At 38.1% G+C, this 17,892-nt stretch overlaps 2 protein-coding genes across 2 annotated transcripts; both read left to right on the forward strand.

Moving 5' to 3' along the window:
• Positions 1-3,800: 3,800 nt before the first annotated feature.
• LOC149289082 (GPN-loop GTPase 3) lies at positions 3,801-9,184 on the forward strand. The gene is made up of 8 exons (XM_089491007.1): positions 3,801-3,848; positions 4,452-4,560; positions 5,984-6,151; positions 6,690-6,814; positions 7,588-7,703; positions 7,853-7,949; positions 8,111-8,239; positions 9,116-9,184. Exons 1-8 carry the CDS (start codon positions 3,801-3,803, stop codon positions 9,182-9,184), a joined length of 861 nt encoding a protein of 286 aa, XP_089347133.1.
• Positions 9,185-11,453: 2,269 nt separating this feature from the next.
• On the forward strand, positions 11,454-16,922 carry LOC149289083 (actin-related protein 2/3 complex subunit 3-A). Its single transcript, XM_089491008.1, has 7 exons — positions 11,454-11,459; positions 12,689-12,788; positions 13,490-13,566; positions 14,098-14,166; positions 15,542-15,668; positions 16,334-16,428; positions 16,860-16,922. The coding sequence occupies exons 1-7, from the start codon at positions 11,454-11,456 to the stop codon at positions 16,920-16,922; spliced, it is 537 nt and encodes a 178-aa protein (XP_089347134.1).
• Positions 16,923-17,892: the final 970 nt, after the last annotated feature.

The raw sequence follows: 17,892 nt of genomic DNA on the forward strand, positions 1-17,892 counted from the left end.
ATTCATGTGGCTGGTGCTGTAGACCTTAGCAATGCTACATAAATACAGTTTCTGGCCGATAGTAAGGCCAGGGTGCTGAAATAAAAAATCATTATGTTTATATTGTTGTACAATACATACTTATTGATAGACTTGACATTTTTGTCATCTTTTGTTGTCCATTGTTTCAATGTTTCCTTACTTCTGTTCAATAGAACGTTAACATTCGGATGATGTCATATCAGCTCAATTTTTATAATCAGGGGAACGTGCCACATATAGCATTTTTTTTTAAAGCCATATTAGACCAGAAATTCTTTCCTATGATGTCTCTCATAGGACTGTTCGGGGGGGGGGGGGGACGACGACTGAATGTTGAGCAGAGAAAAGAAATAGGCATACAACGCCAGGTTTGATTGCATATATTTTTAATTCTGTATAAAGCAATGGGAAGATTTACCTTAAGAAATGTGGCATTTCTCATAGAGCTGGGAATGTGGACAGTATTAACCTGTGACGTTTCAGACCAATTCTTGGATCCTGTACTCCCTTTGGTTGTGTTCCTTATTTCACAAACGTTAGTATCGTCTACCGCTGTGGAATAAAGATAATAATGGCATTGTATCAACAACCAAGCAACGAAACAAAACGCAAGGCGTTGGCATAGGCAAATATTCTAATCTCTAAATGTTACAGTTTCAGCACAGGTTCTGATTCTGCGAAACTACCTTCCGGTAGAAGGATTGTGGAACGCACACCATAAACGCATGGTATATACTGTATATCCACGTAACAAAAACAAATACCAGGGAGAGTTCAGTTAAAACACTTTGGATGTGGATATTTTCTTTTATTATTGATATTAAAGTCATTCGTCTCCACCTCTAGGATTTCAACAATCTTTTACAGAAGTACAGAATGAGATGAGTGCCCAGGACCCTTGAAATGTCTTATTTGTATTTATTTATATAAGATGTTTGGATATTTTTGAAAATGTGTCTTTAGCTTCAAAGGTAAATACAACTCTGTTGCATTGAGATATAGTTTTGTGGCTGATACACCACAACTCTTGTGTAATATACCCCGACCTCCTCATTGGAGCAGGACCCCCTCACTAGCTTTAAATTTCTATGTGATGTAATACTTGTTACGCCGTGTTTGCCCATTACACAGAGCCGTAGAATATGATGATGCAATATCAAATAAGTAATATAACTGAAAATAAAAATTTGCTCTTCCCAGTTCCTCGCAATAAAACGGCAGTAAGTAAAGATTTGATCTATGAATCCTTACTTTCAATACACAAAGCAGCTTCTCTTATTGCAGGATGGATGATGTCACAAAATACCACGAAACCCTAAAAAGCACATACTATGTGGAAGAAGCAAGAATCATTCCTTTATTCAGTGCTGTTAAATGCATTATTCTATAATATAATATGTACATTTTGATCAGTAGTCACTGGAGGGATGCCAACAGATACAATAACAAGCATGTGTTAGGCCATCATTTAATCATGAAGCTTATTGTAGAGGTTTCATTGCCGTCTGAGGGCGATGTATAAAAGAGTACTAATCATGGTACCAGTTGCTAGCGTAATAATATTTTGGTTAAACACTATTATAGGTATCGTATTGCACTTACTGTGCATTTGGTTCTTGTGATTCTGGTCAGCTGACCTGTATAAAATAAAAAAAAATACTTATCGTTAAAAACTCCATTCTATAATCCAAGAAATAAAGGGGCAGCAGGAGATTAGGACAAACATTGAGGCATTACATTACTGGTTTGTCTCAGGACTATCAAATCTCAGGAGACAGTTCGCTATTTTCTATATAGATTTGTCCTACATAGAATTTGATGAAGTACCATTTGGCCCATCTGCCCATATTCTTGATGTAAAACCTTAAATCTTAATCAGTCCTTAGTCTTGTCTTAGATTCACAATAGCTTTATGCCTATCACATGCATATTTAAACTCCAACGCTATTAGCCTCTACTATTTCCGATGGGAGGCTGTTCCATTTATCTACCACCCTCTCGGAGCATGAGCCCGGCTGTGCCCACGAGCGTCACAAAACACGTAAACGTTATAGAGATGCAGGGAAGCAGGACACAAACTGAAAATTTACATAATAGCGAGCTGACGTGATGAAATGCAAAATATGACAATTTTAAAAAGATTCATTCTACCTGCACATAAAGAAAGGTGGGGAGGGTACAGCAACAGCTGTGCGGCCAAGCATACCGCCACCCCGCTTATTTTAATTCTAATACAGCCACATTGTTCTCATCCAATTTTTAGCGCAATGAAGTTTTTTAACAATAATATAACCCTCACTCCCTCTAAATTCCTCTCACACATTCCTGTGACCTGACCTTATCAGTCTCTATCCCAGGGGTTCTCAAACTGCGGCCCTCCAGCTGCTGCAGGACTACATCTCCCATAATGCTCCTTCAGCTAAGGGGCTGGCTGAGGAGTATGGGAGATGTAGTCCTGCAGCAGCTGGAGGGCCGCAGTTTGAGAACCCCTGCTCTATCCTTTCTCCTTAACACTATCATGAGGCCCATGTCTGGGATGTTTTGTGGTTAGTATTGCTTTTGACTGGATAAAGGGAGGCTGATACTCTTCAAAGCTCAACCTTAAAATAGAACATTAGTCCAATAAAAATGTATTTTTCTGTATTGCAGTACTCATCTGTTATTCTCATTTCAAATTATATATATAATCCAGTCTTCACAAATTTCTGACTTTCTTTTATATGATAGACTAACCCAGTTTAAGCCTCTTTCCATTTGCAACTGGAACATTATTTGTTTTACCAACAGTGTCTTAAGTATTGGTTTAGATTCTTTCCAGGCTCTAGCGATTAATATCTTATATATCTTATATATATTCTTTGTCGTTTTAATTCTAGGTGTTGTCAATGACGGATTTCAAGTCAAATGAAACGCATCTACTCTGAAAACAGATGGATGTTATATTTGGATGCACATTCACAACAGGAGTGGGTCTGTCTACCAGTTTCCATGACAAATCTTGAATGAGGCATTTCATCTATATTTCAAATGTTACAGACACACGTAAAGCGTGTGGGATGTATAAACTCACACAGAGTAACATGTTAAAGGGATTCAGCCAATGGGATCTGCTCTGTCATCGCCACATATAGTCTGTGTGTCTGTCTGTCTGTCTGTCTGTCTCACCTGCTCTCAAGTCCTTTCTTACCGAGTGGCTGCCCCGTAGTAGTGATCGGTCTGCTCATCTTCTAAACATGAATACAAATCTCCGCCCCACCCAGCTCATATGTACCGTTGTCAGGAGAGGGAATGGTTACAAATACTTTAGGGATTTAAACCTAGCAACCAGGTGCGCATGCGCGGTCCCCTATGTCCTATTCATATAACTGCTTTACTAACATAATTAGCTTTAATTATTAAGAAACTCATGTCATTGTATTTACAGCTGAAGAAGCAGTATAGGTCGAATACTCATTATCAGGCGTTCCCATGAGGATATAATCTGGTGAGACCGGACAATTAACTTTAATACTAATGTATCAGAAGAGAATATAGTCTGCGTTGATTATAAGAGACTGTGGATTTATTTCCTTATATTTTCCTAAAGTAAGTCCATTAAAAGAGACACATGTGTTAAATTACGTGCGGGTAGCTTCACGCTCAAAGAAAGAGGTAACTGCGAAGGACAGTGTGGGTTACTGGTTTGGGCCTTCGCGGTACCCGTAGAGGAGCATCCCGGAAGTGTAACACGCGAGTGGGGACAGCAGATCTAGCGGTGCAGCGGTTCTGTTGGAGTAAAGATGCCTCGCTACGCGCAGCTTGTAATGGGTCCCGCTGGCAGTGGGAAGGTGAGCGCGTTAATGTGTATTAATGTCATTGGAGAAGCTTGTTTACAAGCGTTCAACCCACAACTTTCTATTGAGTCTATTCGTCATGAAGCACAGACCCCACTGAACTTGTGCTGCAGGAAGATCTATATACCATTCTTAAGCAGTATTGACCCAAGTACCAGTGAATTAAAGCTTAGACTGAATAGAACATGTCTATTCTGGACAAGGAACAACATTTTAAACTAAATTTACATTGTTTTGTATTGTACAATGAACATATTTTACACATCATGTATTTGCCCTCAGTTTAAAAATAAGTATTTTTTTTCTCTTCCAAAGTGATGTTTGGAAATACATTTTTTTTTTCAATCAAAACATAACAAGATCGAAAAAGACAATACAAAACAAAATAATAAATAGAAAACATTCTTACTGCATATCACAGCTGATCCTACGTGTATAATAACGTCACATAGCAAAGAAGAAGAAGAAGAAGAAGAAATACATAAGATATATACTTCCTACCTCCATATTCTGCATTGTTTGGATTGGCAAAAACCTCATAGATCTTATTTCTAACAGTTCAGGTTATTATTGCGCTGCTGTGTCTGTGTGTTTCAGAGCACATATTGTTCCACCATGGTCCAGCACTGTGAGGCTCTGAATAGATCTGTCCAGGTGGTTAATCTGGACCCTGCAGCTGAGTATTTTGACTACCCTGTAATGGCTGGTAAGTGATTATGTCAAACAAATTATATAAATCATTATACTATATATACTATATAAACCTACTTAGAGTGTGATAGTGATGCGCTTTTTTAGGAAATGATGTCAGAGGTTGTCCATTTAATTATTAATACCGCAGTTATTGCCTAACTCGGAAATATTTACATATTTAAGAATACAATCCTATTTAAAATATGCACGATATAAGACAGATAAAAGGGATTCATGAAAAACTTGAAAGAATATTTAATAAGAGAAGTATAAAGAAAGTTATGACCAAACTATATGAATTGATTAAAAAAATAGACGAGATTACACCAGAAAAGTTCTTAGTAAAATGGGCTAGAGATATAAGGACTCAGATCACAGAAGAAGAATGGCACACAGCAATAAACATGACATATAACACTTTACATTCTATAACAATTAGAGAAAACTATTTTAAAGTAATACATCGATGGTATCTGACCCCAATGAAGCTGAAAAAGATGTATGCTGGAGATGTCATGTAGATAAGGGGGATTATAAACATATCTGGTGGGGATGCAAAGAAATAAGATCTCTCTGGGAGTACACTTATGAGTTATTAGAAAAACTGGATAACATTCAAATTGAGAAAAATATGAAGACTGCTCTTCTTCATATTCTCACAAAGAATATATCTATAGAAAGAAAAATAATAACAATACACGTAATAGCGGCAACTAAGATATTAATCGCTAGAGCCTGGAAAGAATCTAAACCAATACTTAAGATACTGTTGGTAAAACAAATAATGTTCCAGTTGCAAATGGAAAGAGGCTTAAACTGGGTTAGTCTATCATATAAAAGAAAGTCAGAAATTTGTGAAGACTGGATTAAAAAAGTAACGAAATTTACGAAATCAGTAATTGGGTAAATAATTCTATTCCTGACTCCATGTGTCTGTGGTTTTTTTTTCTGTCTTTTGTTTGCTTAAGTTCTTTGGCGCTTATTATGATATGACCATATAGAGGTCTGAAATGATATGAGATGATGAATGATTTAATTCGGTAAAGACGCCAGGAATTAGTATGAATACTTATGTTTTGTTTTTTTTGTTTTTTTGCTACATGTTGTATGATTTGTGAAAAAATAATAAATATGATTTAAAGAAAAAAAAAAATAATTATTAATACTGCAGTTATTTAGTCGTAGCTGCTTTCTCTTTGTGCTTCTGGGGACTAACGATCAGATATATATATATAAATTATATTTTTTGTAAGCTTTAGGACCAGATAAAGTTCCCTTCTCGTTTAGTGTAACCTATTTTTTTTTCGGGACAAGTAGGGCTATTTGAAAACCGTATTAATATCAGCCCAGCAAGTCCCCATCATATTAACGGAAGAGTGCAATCACAACAGGTCATCCCCACCAATAAGAGGCTTTCATTCCATTCCTGTCGATAGATATCAGGGAGCTTATTGAAGTTGACGACGTGATGGAAGATACTACATTGAGGTTTGGGCCAAACGGAGGATTGGTGTACTGTATGGAGTATTTTGCCAATAACTTTGACTGGCTGGAGAGCTGTTTGGGTCACACAGAAGATGATTACATCCTGTTTGATTGCCCAGGTGGGTGATAAATCCAAATGAAATATTTGCTGTAGAGCTGTACAAGCGTCTCTACTGTATAGATCCCTATTCAATCAACCTTGTTTTACTAATTTTGTTCACATATCTTAAAGTGTCTGTACGTGTCAGTAACGTTGTCTTAATAAGGAAAACGTATATAGCTGTATTAACCCATGAGAAAACTTTTTAACTTTGTGGACACCAATCATATTTCAAGGCAATGACCGTAAGAATATGTCTCTGACGTTAGCTGGTGCCGTGGTGTATGAGAGGCTTTGTCAGTACAGGTTCACATTATACCCACTCAGTCTAGCAAAGGCGCCAAGCGTGCTTCCGTTAACTCTGTAAGTCAAATTGTTATGTTATATACTACTTGTTTTGCCCTGTCTACTCATTGTACAGCGCTATGGAATCTGATGGTGCTATATAAAACAATAAATAATAATAAAGAGCTTTGAATGTTGACTTTACTATTTGTCTATATTTGTGTGAACTGCTGCGAACTACAAAACTCTTATCTGCTTCCCTGGGCTTTTAGGTCAGATTGAACTGTATACCCATCTCCCAGTCATGAAGTACCTGGTGGAGCAGCTTCAGCAGTGGGAATTCAGAGTGTGTGGAGTTTTCCTTGTAGATTCTCAATTCATGGTCGAATCCTTTAAGGTGAGATCTGATCTCATCCTTGGTGAAGAAAGAGGGATCTGCTCATTCATTTTTTTTTACAATACAGTCCATCTTAGTTTATTATTGAGGTATTCTGGTTGTATTTATTTATTAAGTGCTGGATTCCTGAGCACCATTTCAATCTGGAGAAGAGGAAATTACAATTCACAGTATAAAATACATCAATGACATGGACAATAATATGTCCTAATAGAAAGAGATGAGGGTCTAGCTCTTCAATGGTTACAATCCATACAGTTGGATTGTCCTTAAATAAAATATAAGTTTGCAATACATTGAAATGATCCTTGAGCAAGGGAAGACCTCAGAGTTTCTTCTCACAGGTATGTCACTGTGTTGTTCAGGTTAAATTGACATTTCAGGGCCTTTTGGGGTATATAAACAAAGTCTATAATTTGCCACAGTACTAGCTAAAATGCAATCACAGAGTGCGAGTAAATACAATAGTTACCCCTTTCTGGCAACAGGCACCCAGATGATGTGCAGACCTCAGTGGTACTTCTGTTCACGTGTAGGAAACAGTATTAGCATGCGATCTACTAAGGAAAACAGTCGTGTTGAGTGATTTCTGCAAACACGTTTTAATTAGTTATTGTGTGATCATTGCTTATATCATTCTTCATGGTGATAAGTCCTCTTTCAATATGATCTCTCTGAAAACACATCAGTGCTGTACAGAAACACATGCCTTAATATTCCGGCTAAAATGCTTATTGTCTGTCATTGTATGTTCGTATTCTTCTCTTCTTCAGTTTATTTCCGGAGTTATGGCTGCACTCAGTGCTATGATCTCCCTGGAGATTCCACAATGTAACATCATGACCAAGATGGATTTGTTAAACAAGAAAGCTAAAAAACAAATTGAGAAGTAAGAGGATTTTTTAACTTTTTGTATGTTTATCTGGCTCTTTGTGTCCTTTCGACCGCTGACATTTATATACCATTTCAGTATATTCAGTACAATGTATTGTATGTGAGAGACCAGAGGATGGATTATTCTGCTCTTCTCATTCATAGGTATTTAGATCCAGACATGTATTCCATGATTGAAGATTCCTCTAGCCGGCTGAGAAGCAAGAAGTTTCAAAAACTGACAAAAGCCATTTGTGGATTGGTGAGACTTTGTACTTAAATATTTACTTCTTGTTTTTGGTTGCTCAAGGTTTATTCTATAGCAGATAGTGGCAGTGTACATGTAACTGTGCCTTAAATAAGAAATGACTACTCTTAAACCACACACTTGAATAAACAGTAATGTCTCTCGCGTATTTCCAGATTGATGATTACAGCATGGTTCGATTCCTACCTTTTGACCGTTCTGATGAAGAAGGTATAAACATTGTGCTACAGCATATAGATTTTGCAATCCAGTACGGAGAGGACCTGGAGTTTAAGGAGCCCAAGGTAAGATGACTATCCTTGTTATCAGCCACAGATCAAAATACCCAGGTGGTGAGAAAGTAGTCCAACCAACACAGAGATGTTGGAACCTGCCTTGTGGTAACTTCATTGTATCAATATGCCTGAGCAGATTTTAAACATTCAAGCCTCTACTGAAAGCACTTCAGCCTCGCAACATCATACATTCATAGCGTCTGATAAGATCATCATGATGTTGTGAGGCTAAAATGCAGTAGAGGGTTCAATGTTGAAAATCTGCTGCCCTGCCGTTGCCTTAGTGCCCTGTTATTTTTATTATATGTGCCTTGATACCCTTTAGAAATGCTAATGAGCTGATTCTTTGTTTTGACTTTGTATTCTTCTAGTCAAGGTGCTTAGTGTTATACCCATAAGTGAACCATCGTAAATGGTTTGTCTCATAAAATCTTTACAAACTCATGTGTTACTTTTCTTTACAATTGTATGATCATTTCTAACTTATTAGAGTTAATATTATTTATTGAAATTTTAACTTAAATGATTACAGTGGAGAAATTGTCCATGTCAGACAATAGCTCCGTTTAGGAGAGCATTTGGTATGGTGACGGGTCCATACTAAACTCTCTACACTAGAAGACACTTGATACAAACTTGGAGGAGAACCCTCTGTCTTCATGTGATTAAAATACCAAATTATCTTGTGAATCAACAACTTTAATTATTTACATTTAATGCAGAGGGGGTCGCATCTACAAATACCGCACATGTTGTACACAGACATCTGCTGGAACGCTAGTCTACTGATCTACTACTCATTCAAGTTGTATTTTGACTGCCCTGCCATGACCGTAAAGTGTGTGCTGCCACAATCCTATTGAAGGTTTTTGTTTCTTGTAACAGGAAACTGAGCAGGACGCATCTTCAAACTTTGATGAATTCTTTCAAGACCGAGCAGATGAGGAGGAATAACGAAGCCTTACAAGTTTAGTGAACTGCTTTGAGTGAAACATTTGGATTTTTTTTTTCTACATCATGAGCTGGATACAGAGGCCAATCCCTCACGTTTGCCTGAGAAAGCCTCGATGTTGATACCACCTTGACGGACATGACGGAGGATATAACTTTTTATTGGTGCCTGAAGTATCGGCAGTTTATCATTGGTCCGTATGTCTGGTGCCATGATTGGAGGCGATCTGGGGACTCTACCTAAAGGGAAATTGTGTCCTCTTTTAACTCAATAATATTATCGGTCCTACCCTGCCATTTTTGTGTGTATAAAAATAAGCTTTGCAGAGGAATATGGTGGAACTATGACACAACGCAGTAAGGTTCTCCCACAGGGAAGACAAATCCCAACCTCCTACAGGGATGGGCTCTATGAAGAAGATACTTGGAAGGCTTGGGATATTGAGCCTAGCAATGACAGCTTCTTAGAAAACCTCTTTATATTTACATTTCTCTGTACATAATCTACGGCCATCATATGTCATTTAATGCACAGGATAGCTGAGAGGTCGCTTTAAATTGACATGGTTTCCCCCTTGAAATGACATGGTGAGATTCTGCAGAATTCCTTTGAACCCATCTCCTGCCATGTGATCTACTTACCGCTAGTCGGCCTCAACGCTGGCTTGGAGGTTTTATTTCACTGCAGGTTTTATTTCACTGGGAACTCTTTTCTGCCTCTGATTTTACATTTCAAAGAATACTAAATATTTAAGTACACGCAAAGTACTTTAATGTGCATTCTACTTTACTAAGCCTATTTGTGTTTGTTTCTCTATACTTCACTCTGTGTAATTTGTTTTTGTCAACCCTTTTTTTTTTTTCCACCATAGTACACCGGTCCTGCCTCTCTTCAAGTGCGGTAAAGAAGAAATGTTTGTGTTTTAGTCAAGACAAAGTATTCACACAACAAAGTTAAATAGTTCTAAGGATGCAACTCATAATTTAATAAAATTTTATTTTGTGAATAATGTGAACTGCTGTTTTTCTTCCCCCATTTTAACAAATACATGCAAGATAAGATTACCGGTGCTTCAGGTCAAACCACAGATGCCTTTGAATGTTAGTTTTTATTACATTTAGATTTGTGGAAGGTGTACTTTATGCTTTATCGATGGGCACAAAATGTGCTGTAACACAAAAGGGTTTTATCCACTAGTGAGAGTTATGAAGGGACAACGCTGGCAAGATTCTCCGGTGTGATGGACTGTTGTATCCCTGTATAATGCATAATTCAATATGTAAAGATACCGGTGAACTCACTAATTTGACTATACATTATTCATGATCTTCATGCAGCAGAAGCTCATTGGGGATGAGATTGGTTTTATTTCAATAGAGGATAAAAGTAAGAACAAGAGGCCATAAATATAAAACTAGAGGGTCAGAGGCTTGCATGTAATGTGAGGAAGTTTTACTTTACTTAGAAAGTGGTAGGTAAGTAGAACAGCCTCCCAGCAGGTGTGGAAGAGGCTAACACAGTAAACATACATCAGGGTAGGCATAACTATTTGAATGTTTATCTACCACCCTCTCGGTAAAGTAAAACACGTTTAGTGATAGGTTTACCAGGGACAAATGTCTTAAATCTACATAATTTCTAAATACATTTCCTGCTGTTTGTGTACTCTGCGCAGATCACTGAAATATACTCAACCACCAATCATTATGGGATGCTGGCAATAAGGGACACCAGGGGAGGATAATGGGACATGCAAGGTGTGCTGGCGGCTACAGCAATGAATCAGACGTTTTCAGCTATTTATGTTATAACTGCATTGTTTATAAACGGAATAATAGTATATATTTACACTATATGAAGACATTTCCTGCTGTTTATGTTATTGTGACTTCAAGATTATAGAACTCTGTAAACCACCAAAATCCCAGCCCGTCTATAAAAGTGACAGGATAAATTATCTATAATTTTTGGGGTGTGAGTTATATTAAGGGCAAAAATCCTTATTGGCCAAGTAACTTAAAAATTGTTCTTGGTGGTGGTATAGCGTGTAATGTATAGTGGCGCCCCTAGCGTCCAGTCGCGGTAGCGCAAAATATTCGTTTGAGCCCAAGGAGTTCATGGGCGCAATTGCGACATCTGGTGGCCGCTGGCGGAAACGTTCGCATTTTACTTCCTGCTTTAGTCACCTAGGGTGGGACAGCGGAAGCAGTGAAGGAGCATCACCCCATTCCGTAGAAATAGTCGCTGTTTGTCCGCCTCCGGTTCGTTATCATGCCGGTGAGTGTCCGCAATGTCTGCCAGTAAAATTATTTACACTTTCAAACGTCTGTTTTTATACCAGTCGTAGGTTTAGTTCTGAAGTTGTACCGCGGGAGTTAGGCCCTGGGACCCGGCAGCGGAACTGTTCTCTCTATCGTTCAGATCTAGACGTTTGTTAATTGTCAGTGGGGACCGGACACTGTTAACGTTAACGGTGACATGTCTGCTGCCTGTATATAGCCCGTTAGCATCACAGCATGATGTGTATTGCGTCTTTATACTCATAACAACCATTTGCTGCAACCTTGGCTCTGATGATTACTTTTTACGTCACTCCCAGCCTCTTCACCTATAATGGGCTATATTCAGTGAACATGAGATCCCAGCCATGCGTGGTTTACAAACTGACCGCCGGTTTTATCGTGGAGGAAGCCCCCTGTGTTAACGTTGCATAGAGGGGGGATCGGTGTACTGTGTTTTCAATAGCATGCGATGTCACCCGGCATGCAAACAGTTAACAGCGGTTGTTGCTCTAGAGCCCTTTTGCAGAATAAGGAACATGGTTTCTCATACCGGAAGTGGGTTTCAGTGTGTGAAGCTCACTGCATATTCATTCTTATGACGAATTCAAGGTGGATGTTAAGTGTATCATGTGTGGCCTAAATAAGAAACAAGGGAGAGCTGAGGTTTTAACTGCTTGATTTCATCATAAACAATACATTATAAGAGATCTTTAACCCCAGTGAGCTTCTGCTGCAGGAAGAGTATGGTTGGCCATGTATAATGTATAGTTGTGTCTACAAGTTTTCACCCATTGAATTATGCGTGATACAGGGCCAGCTTAGTCATTGTTGAAGAAAACTGCCTTTTTGACATTCCTAATAAATTTAAGTGAGTTTGCCAGAACCACAACTCATTTTCTTTTTTTGGATCAACAGAGAGGCAGAACTTGTGCCCCTTTTAACCTAAATGACCATGCAATGTAAGGAAGTTTTACTTTAGTGAGAGGGTGGTAGATATGTGGGATAGGCACAAAGCCATCCTGTATGGAAGAGAAGACCAAGGACCAATTAAGGTCTGATTCTTTACATCAGGAAAAATAGGCAGGCTAGATGGACCCGACGATTCGTTTCTGCCATCGGATTCCATGTTTCATCATGCATGGACGCTGTTTGATCTAAGCAGATCACTAGTGATCTAGTACTGTTCCAATGATAGCACATGACATTCTGATTTCTCTATCACAGGCCTACCATTCCACCCTGATGGAACCTGACACCAAACTAATTGGTAACATGGCAATGCTGCCAATAAGAACCCAGTTTAAAGGACCAGCCCCAAGAGAAAGTAAGTTCTACAAGACTTCATTTGTAGTATTTCAGACATTCCTGCCGTGACTCCTGGTTTTTGTATCCACTTATTCAACAAGCTGATGCTTGCCTTTGCTAAACTCTATTTGAGTTTTGAGTGTTGTAAGACCAGTAAACTATTTTGCTATGTTCTAAGCCATCAAATAATGTTTTAACATGGGTATGTCTAAAACAATCCTGCACTGAATTATACTTGCAATACAATTGTCAATTTTTATATATATATATATATATATATATATATATATATATATATATTACATATATGTGTGTGTATGTTACAAAGCTATTATTATTTTTTAATTTTTCATTATTTAGACTGTCTCAAATACCGTATATACACAGGGATAAGCTAACACCAAAAATTTCAAGCAACAAACCAGTAAACATTAAAACTGTAACCCGCGGATAAGACAATAAGTGTAAATTTAAACACGCACACATCCAGACACTTGCACATGTACACACGCTACTCACCTACCCGCTTGTAGCCTCCGTCTGTCCACAATGTAACCACACCATACAAGCTACCCCACTGGAACCCACCTCCTCTATAATATTGGTGGTGTGCTTAACCCCCGAGTATATACTGTAACATAGTGACAAGCATCATTTGTTTAAAAAAAAAAAAAATGTATATTATTCAAATTTAATATTGCTTCTCTCTCCCTTTTTAAGCCAAAGATACAGATATTATCGATGAAGCCATTTATTACTTCAAGGCTAACGTCTTTTTTAAAAATTATGAAATCAAGGTAAGCCGTGACAGTCATTCTGACAGTATGATCTTGTATACTGTATCATTGCTGTAGCTATATGTAAAAACATGGTTTTTATTTTTTTTTTAAAGAACTCGTTCACCCTTTCATTTCCATACCTAAAGTATGAAGCAGTATTTAGCTTTTACCCTGAAGGGGATACTGTATATATTCCAGGATTTTCCCCTTTAGCTATATCATATGCATGATTGAATGTTCTGCACTTTGTCCTTCCTGTATTCTATAACATACAGTTCTACATGAATACAAATAGGCATAGATAATCACTTATGTAAGTCAGTTACTGCGTGGTGGGAGGATGTAATGTTAACATTTGGCCTGGGTTTACCCAAGACTTATTACATGTAAAAACATAAAAAAATTAAAAATAAAGATAAGCAACAGACAGTTAATAAGGTTGCATGCTCAAGGACCAAAGAATTAGTTTCTGGTAAGTTCTTATAAGAATACTGCTCAAAAAGAAAGTTTAACCTACTCCCCATCTAATACAATGTTATCTTCTTGCAGAATGAAGCTGACCGTACATTAATATACATCACTCTATATGTTTCTGAGTGTCTAAAAAAGTTGCAGAAGGTGAGATTCTTGAATTTTTCACCACCATTCTAGTTAGTGTACACTGAAGACATTAGTGTACACAGGGTATTGTCTTACGATGATTAAATGTGACATTCTGTATAGTTATATAGAAATGGAAGTCATTTCACATCTTTGTGTTTTCATTGGCACCATAGAAAAGTTAGCCAAGGGAGTGGTTACACACTGGAGATTGCGTACTTTACGTAGGAGACCTGTTTGCTATTTCTTTTAAAGGGACACACCAGCCATAGACAGCTGTGTGGTCCTTTTACATTTTGTATGTTGTCCATTTTGCAAATGCATAGGGGATTCTTCAGTACTAAAAGAAACAGAACTGTCATTTTTTTTCTGCTTAATGAGTTTGAGTTTATTGAAATACTATAGTTGCCTAGAAAGAGAGTCCTGTCATCCCTCCAAAGCCCTCCCCAATGTATTATTTGACAGCAGTCTGATCATCCACAGCCTCTCCGACCTGCCATTTCATGCTCATACACAGTGATTGGGAGCGGGTGTGATTGAGTGAGGTGTTTTGTGTGATAGCAGTCATGTGTGTGAGGGAATGAGATCCCCTTAAGCTAGAAGACCTTGAGGGTAACGCTACTTCTGTGATGTCAGAGATAGAAAGGCTGAGCAGTGAAGACAGACAGGATTGAAAATTGATTTGTCTGATGAGGGAATGAGACCTTAACGGTATTGCCCCTTCTGTGATGTCAGAGATGGGAAGGCTGAGCAGTGAAGAAGCCCCACTGAAATATTTGGAACAAGAAAATACAGCAAAACAATGTTATTTCAAAAAGGAATATGTTTATTTGAGATGTATACTATAGTAGTACATAATAATATACAAATCTATTAAAGTTGAGGGGGAAAAAACATCCGTGGGAATAGCTTTAAGGATTTACCGAGTACTTTTAATAGGCATTCATTACATTAAACTTTTTTATTTTTTTACTCTTAAGAAAATGAATAAGTGAACATTACTTATACGGAAATTAAGATATGCACAATCACTAAGCATTCAAGTACAAAATCTGCATTACTTGCCTTACCGCTTCCTCCCTCGGACAGTACGGGTGCTGGAAGTGTCCAAATGAGACACGGACACTGCTGACACCCCCACTGTCCGAGACAGGAAGCAGGAAGTGTGATCTGCTGTACCAATTGTGCAAACCTTATGTTTCATATAAGTAAAGTTTGCGTAATCGTTTTCTCAAGTGTGTAATAATAAATGCTACTTTAAGGTTTTGGAATTGTACAGGTGACCTTTGTCATCTTGTTACAATTTGTACGACTCATTGATTAACAGAAAAATAAAATGTATCCAGATAAAGTTATAGAAATGTTACAAAATGTTTTCCCTGTCTGTTTTCAGTGTAACTCCAAAGGACAGGGGGAAAAGGAAATGTACACGTTGGGAATTACAAATTTCCCCATCCCGGGAGAACCCGGATTCCCTCTCAATGCCATGTATGTGAAACCTTCCAACAAACAGGAAGACGGTAAGAGCTCCATCTGCATGAGAATGCTGTGCTGTATAATATAACCCTTACGCTGGAAACGATTAATAGAAATTAAACATCCCTGCTGATCCTGCTCCATGGAGATTTACATTTTAACACTGGATGGGTCAGTTGGCATGTCCTGCAGGGGTGACTTTTAACCAGAACCAGTTACAAGCTAAACACTTAAGCTTTTATTGATATGCTTTTCTGTATAGTCTTCCCACACAACACACACGGTACGGAAGAGTAATTACAGAGCTCAACCATTATTCCCCTTCTAACATAGCTGTCAGCATCATCACTGACCGCTCACCGCTGTTCACTATTCACACCACTTTTGGCTTAAAGTAGCCAATCAGTGGCAGGAAACCACTTCCGATGATATTAACGGGAGTACTTTCTCCATGAGTTGACTAATGGTGGGTAAACACATCTCCTGCAAGGCAAGGAACTGGGGGGTGCACATGCATAGCAGGGTTCTTCTGACCCCCCCCCCCCCCCATGCATCTAAAACAGTGCATATATAAGGGCTGGGATATCCCTTTGTTAGACTGTAAACAGGGCCACCGGTAGCTATTATTTCATGTTTCTGCTGTGTCTGTAAGCCCTGTAATGGCACTGTAAAAGCTGTGTACTAATCCGAATTTGATTTCTGTTTCAAGAGGTGATGAGAGCCTATTTACAACAGCTGAGGCAAGAAACTGGATTGAGACTTTGTGAAAAAGTGTTTGACCCTCAGACAGACAAACCAAGCAAGGTAAATTCACTTTTTACAGAGCCCTTTTGGAAATTGTCAGGCTACCATTGCATTGCTATGAATATACAATAATGATAAATAATAATAAATTCACTATTCCTGTCGATAATTGCCGTAATCTTACATGCCTCTGCACACGATGCTATTTTTAAAGGTGTCCAGGTTTTATAATTTAAAAATGTCCCCCTATTGTGAAATTTCAAACCGCATTACTGAGGAAAATGTAGTCCTTATGCTTTTTTTTTTTTATTACATTTTATTGCAACTGTGCTAATTTTTCATTCTTACGCACTTGAGTATCTGTACGCAAGATATTTAAAGGTCTGAGGGTGTCTGCATTATGTTACGCAGCAATCCACTGTTCCACTTTCATAGCCCGGCATCTAACATTGTTATATTATAGTAATCTGTTTTCTGTTTTTCACTTGTAGTGGTGGACATGCTTTGTGAAGAAGCAGTTTATGAACAAGTCCCTCTCCGGCCCAGGGCAATAAATGAAGCAAGGAACATTTAGGACGATGTGGCCGTGATATCAAGTTGTTGGTTTTTCAAATATTTTTTACTGTGTTGTAATATTGATGGTCATTTCTATACAGAGAGAAATCCGATTGAATGGTGCTTAATAAAAGCAATTGTAAATCCTTAATTTGTGTTTTTCTCTTGGATTTCTGCTTGTGGGTGTCGTATATGATATGTATGCATATAAAGAGGCTCTTTACTCCAGGGGCTAGGGTATCTTCTGTTAATATGTGCAGCCCATGCTGTATACTAGTAAATAAGGTTTCCGTTTAACATTAGAACGGTGTAATAAGATGAAGTAATATCGCCTTTGCTGCACATAATGCATTACAGGGGCGTCTGAATACCCACTTAATGTATAATAGCAGGCTAACCCTGGTTAATTGGTTAAGCAAAGCATGAGATCACCCTGTATCATGCATTGTTCATTTGGGAAGCTGATTTATAAAGGAATCTCACAACGCTCCTGTGTTGAATACATTTCACTTTAGCATACTGCCTGAGTGACAGCTCATATGACTTTATTTAATTCACATTCCTGCAGCAACTAAAACACCAATACAACCAGCCCAGGCCCTTAGTGCCTGTGAATTCAGGGAGTTGAAACCAAACCTTTGTGTAGTGATTATGATACAATCATCCATTTTCACCTGGTTTGCATGAAGACCTACAGTCCAATTTGCAACCTGGCAAGAAATGTCAACATAACCATCTTATATAGAGAAGAAACATTTTCCTTTACCTCAGTCAGAGCGAGCACATTAACAAGGTGTTAATTTACACCAAATCAGACTTCAGAGCTAGAGTAATGTAACTGCCTCCTAGTTTGGCTACTTATGTTCTGCTATGTGATTAACGCAAATTCTCATTCATTCACAGTGTGATTGTAGCTATTCAGCAACAGACAATCCAAATGTAAATGAGTAATTGCCATTTTATGTAAGT

Source organism: Sceloporus occidentalis, unplaced genomic scaffold, assembly GCF_023333645.1.
Source record: "Sceloporus occidentalis isolate IW3139 unplaced genomic scaffold, rSceOcc1.0.p SCAF_48, whole genome shotgun sequence".
Taxonomy (NCBI): Eukaryota; Metazoa; Chordata; class Lepidosauria; order Squamata; family Phrynosomatidae; genus Sceloporus; species Sceloporus occidentalis.

Coding starts and splice junctions, on each gene's coding strand:
- LOC149289082 (XM_089491007.1), top strand. CDS start 3,801: ATGCCTCGCTACGCGCAGCTTGTAATGGGTCCCGCTGGCAGTGGGAAG. Junction 3,849..4,451: donor GTCCCGCTGGCAGTGGGAAG/GTGAGCGCGTTA, acceptor TGTGTGTTTCAG/AGCACATATTGTTCCACCAT. Junction 6,152..6,689: donor CATCCTGTTTGATTGCCCAG/GTGGGTGATAAA, acceptor CTGGGCTTTTAG/GTCAGATTGAACTGTATACC.
- LOC149289083 (XM_089491008.1), top strand. Junction 12,789..13,489: donor AGGACCAGCCCCAAGAGAAA/GTAAGTTCTACA, acceptor TCCCTTTTTAAG/CCAAAGATACAGATATTATC. Junction 15,669..16,333: donor TTCCAACAAACAGGAAGACG/GTAAGAGCTCCA, acceptor TTCTGTTTCAAG/AGGTGATGAGAGCCTATTTA.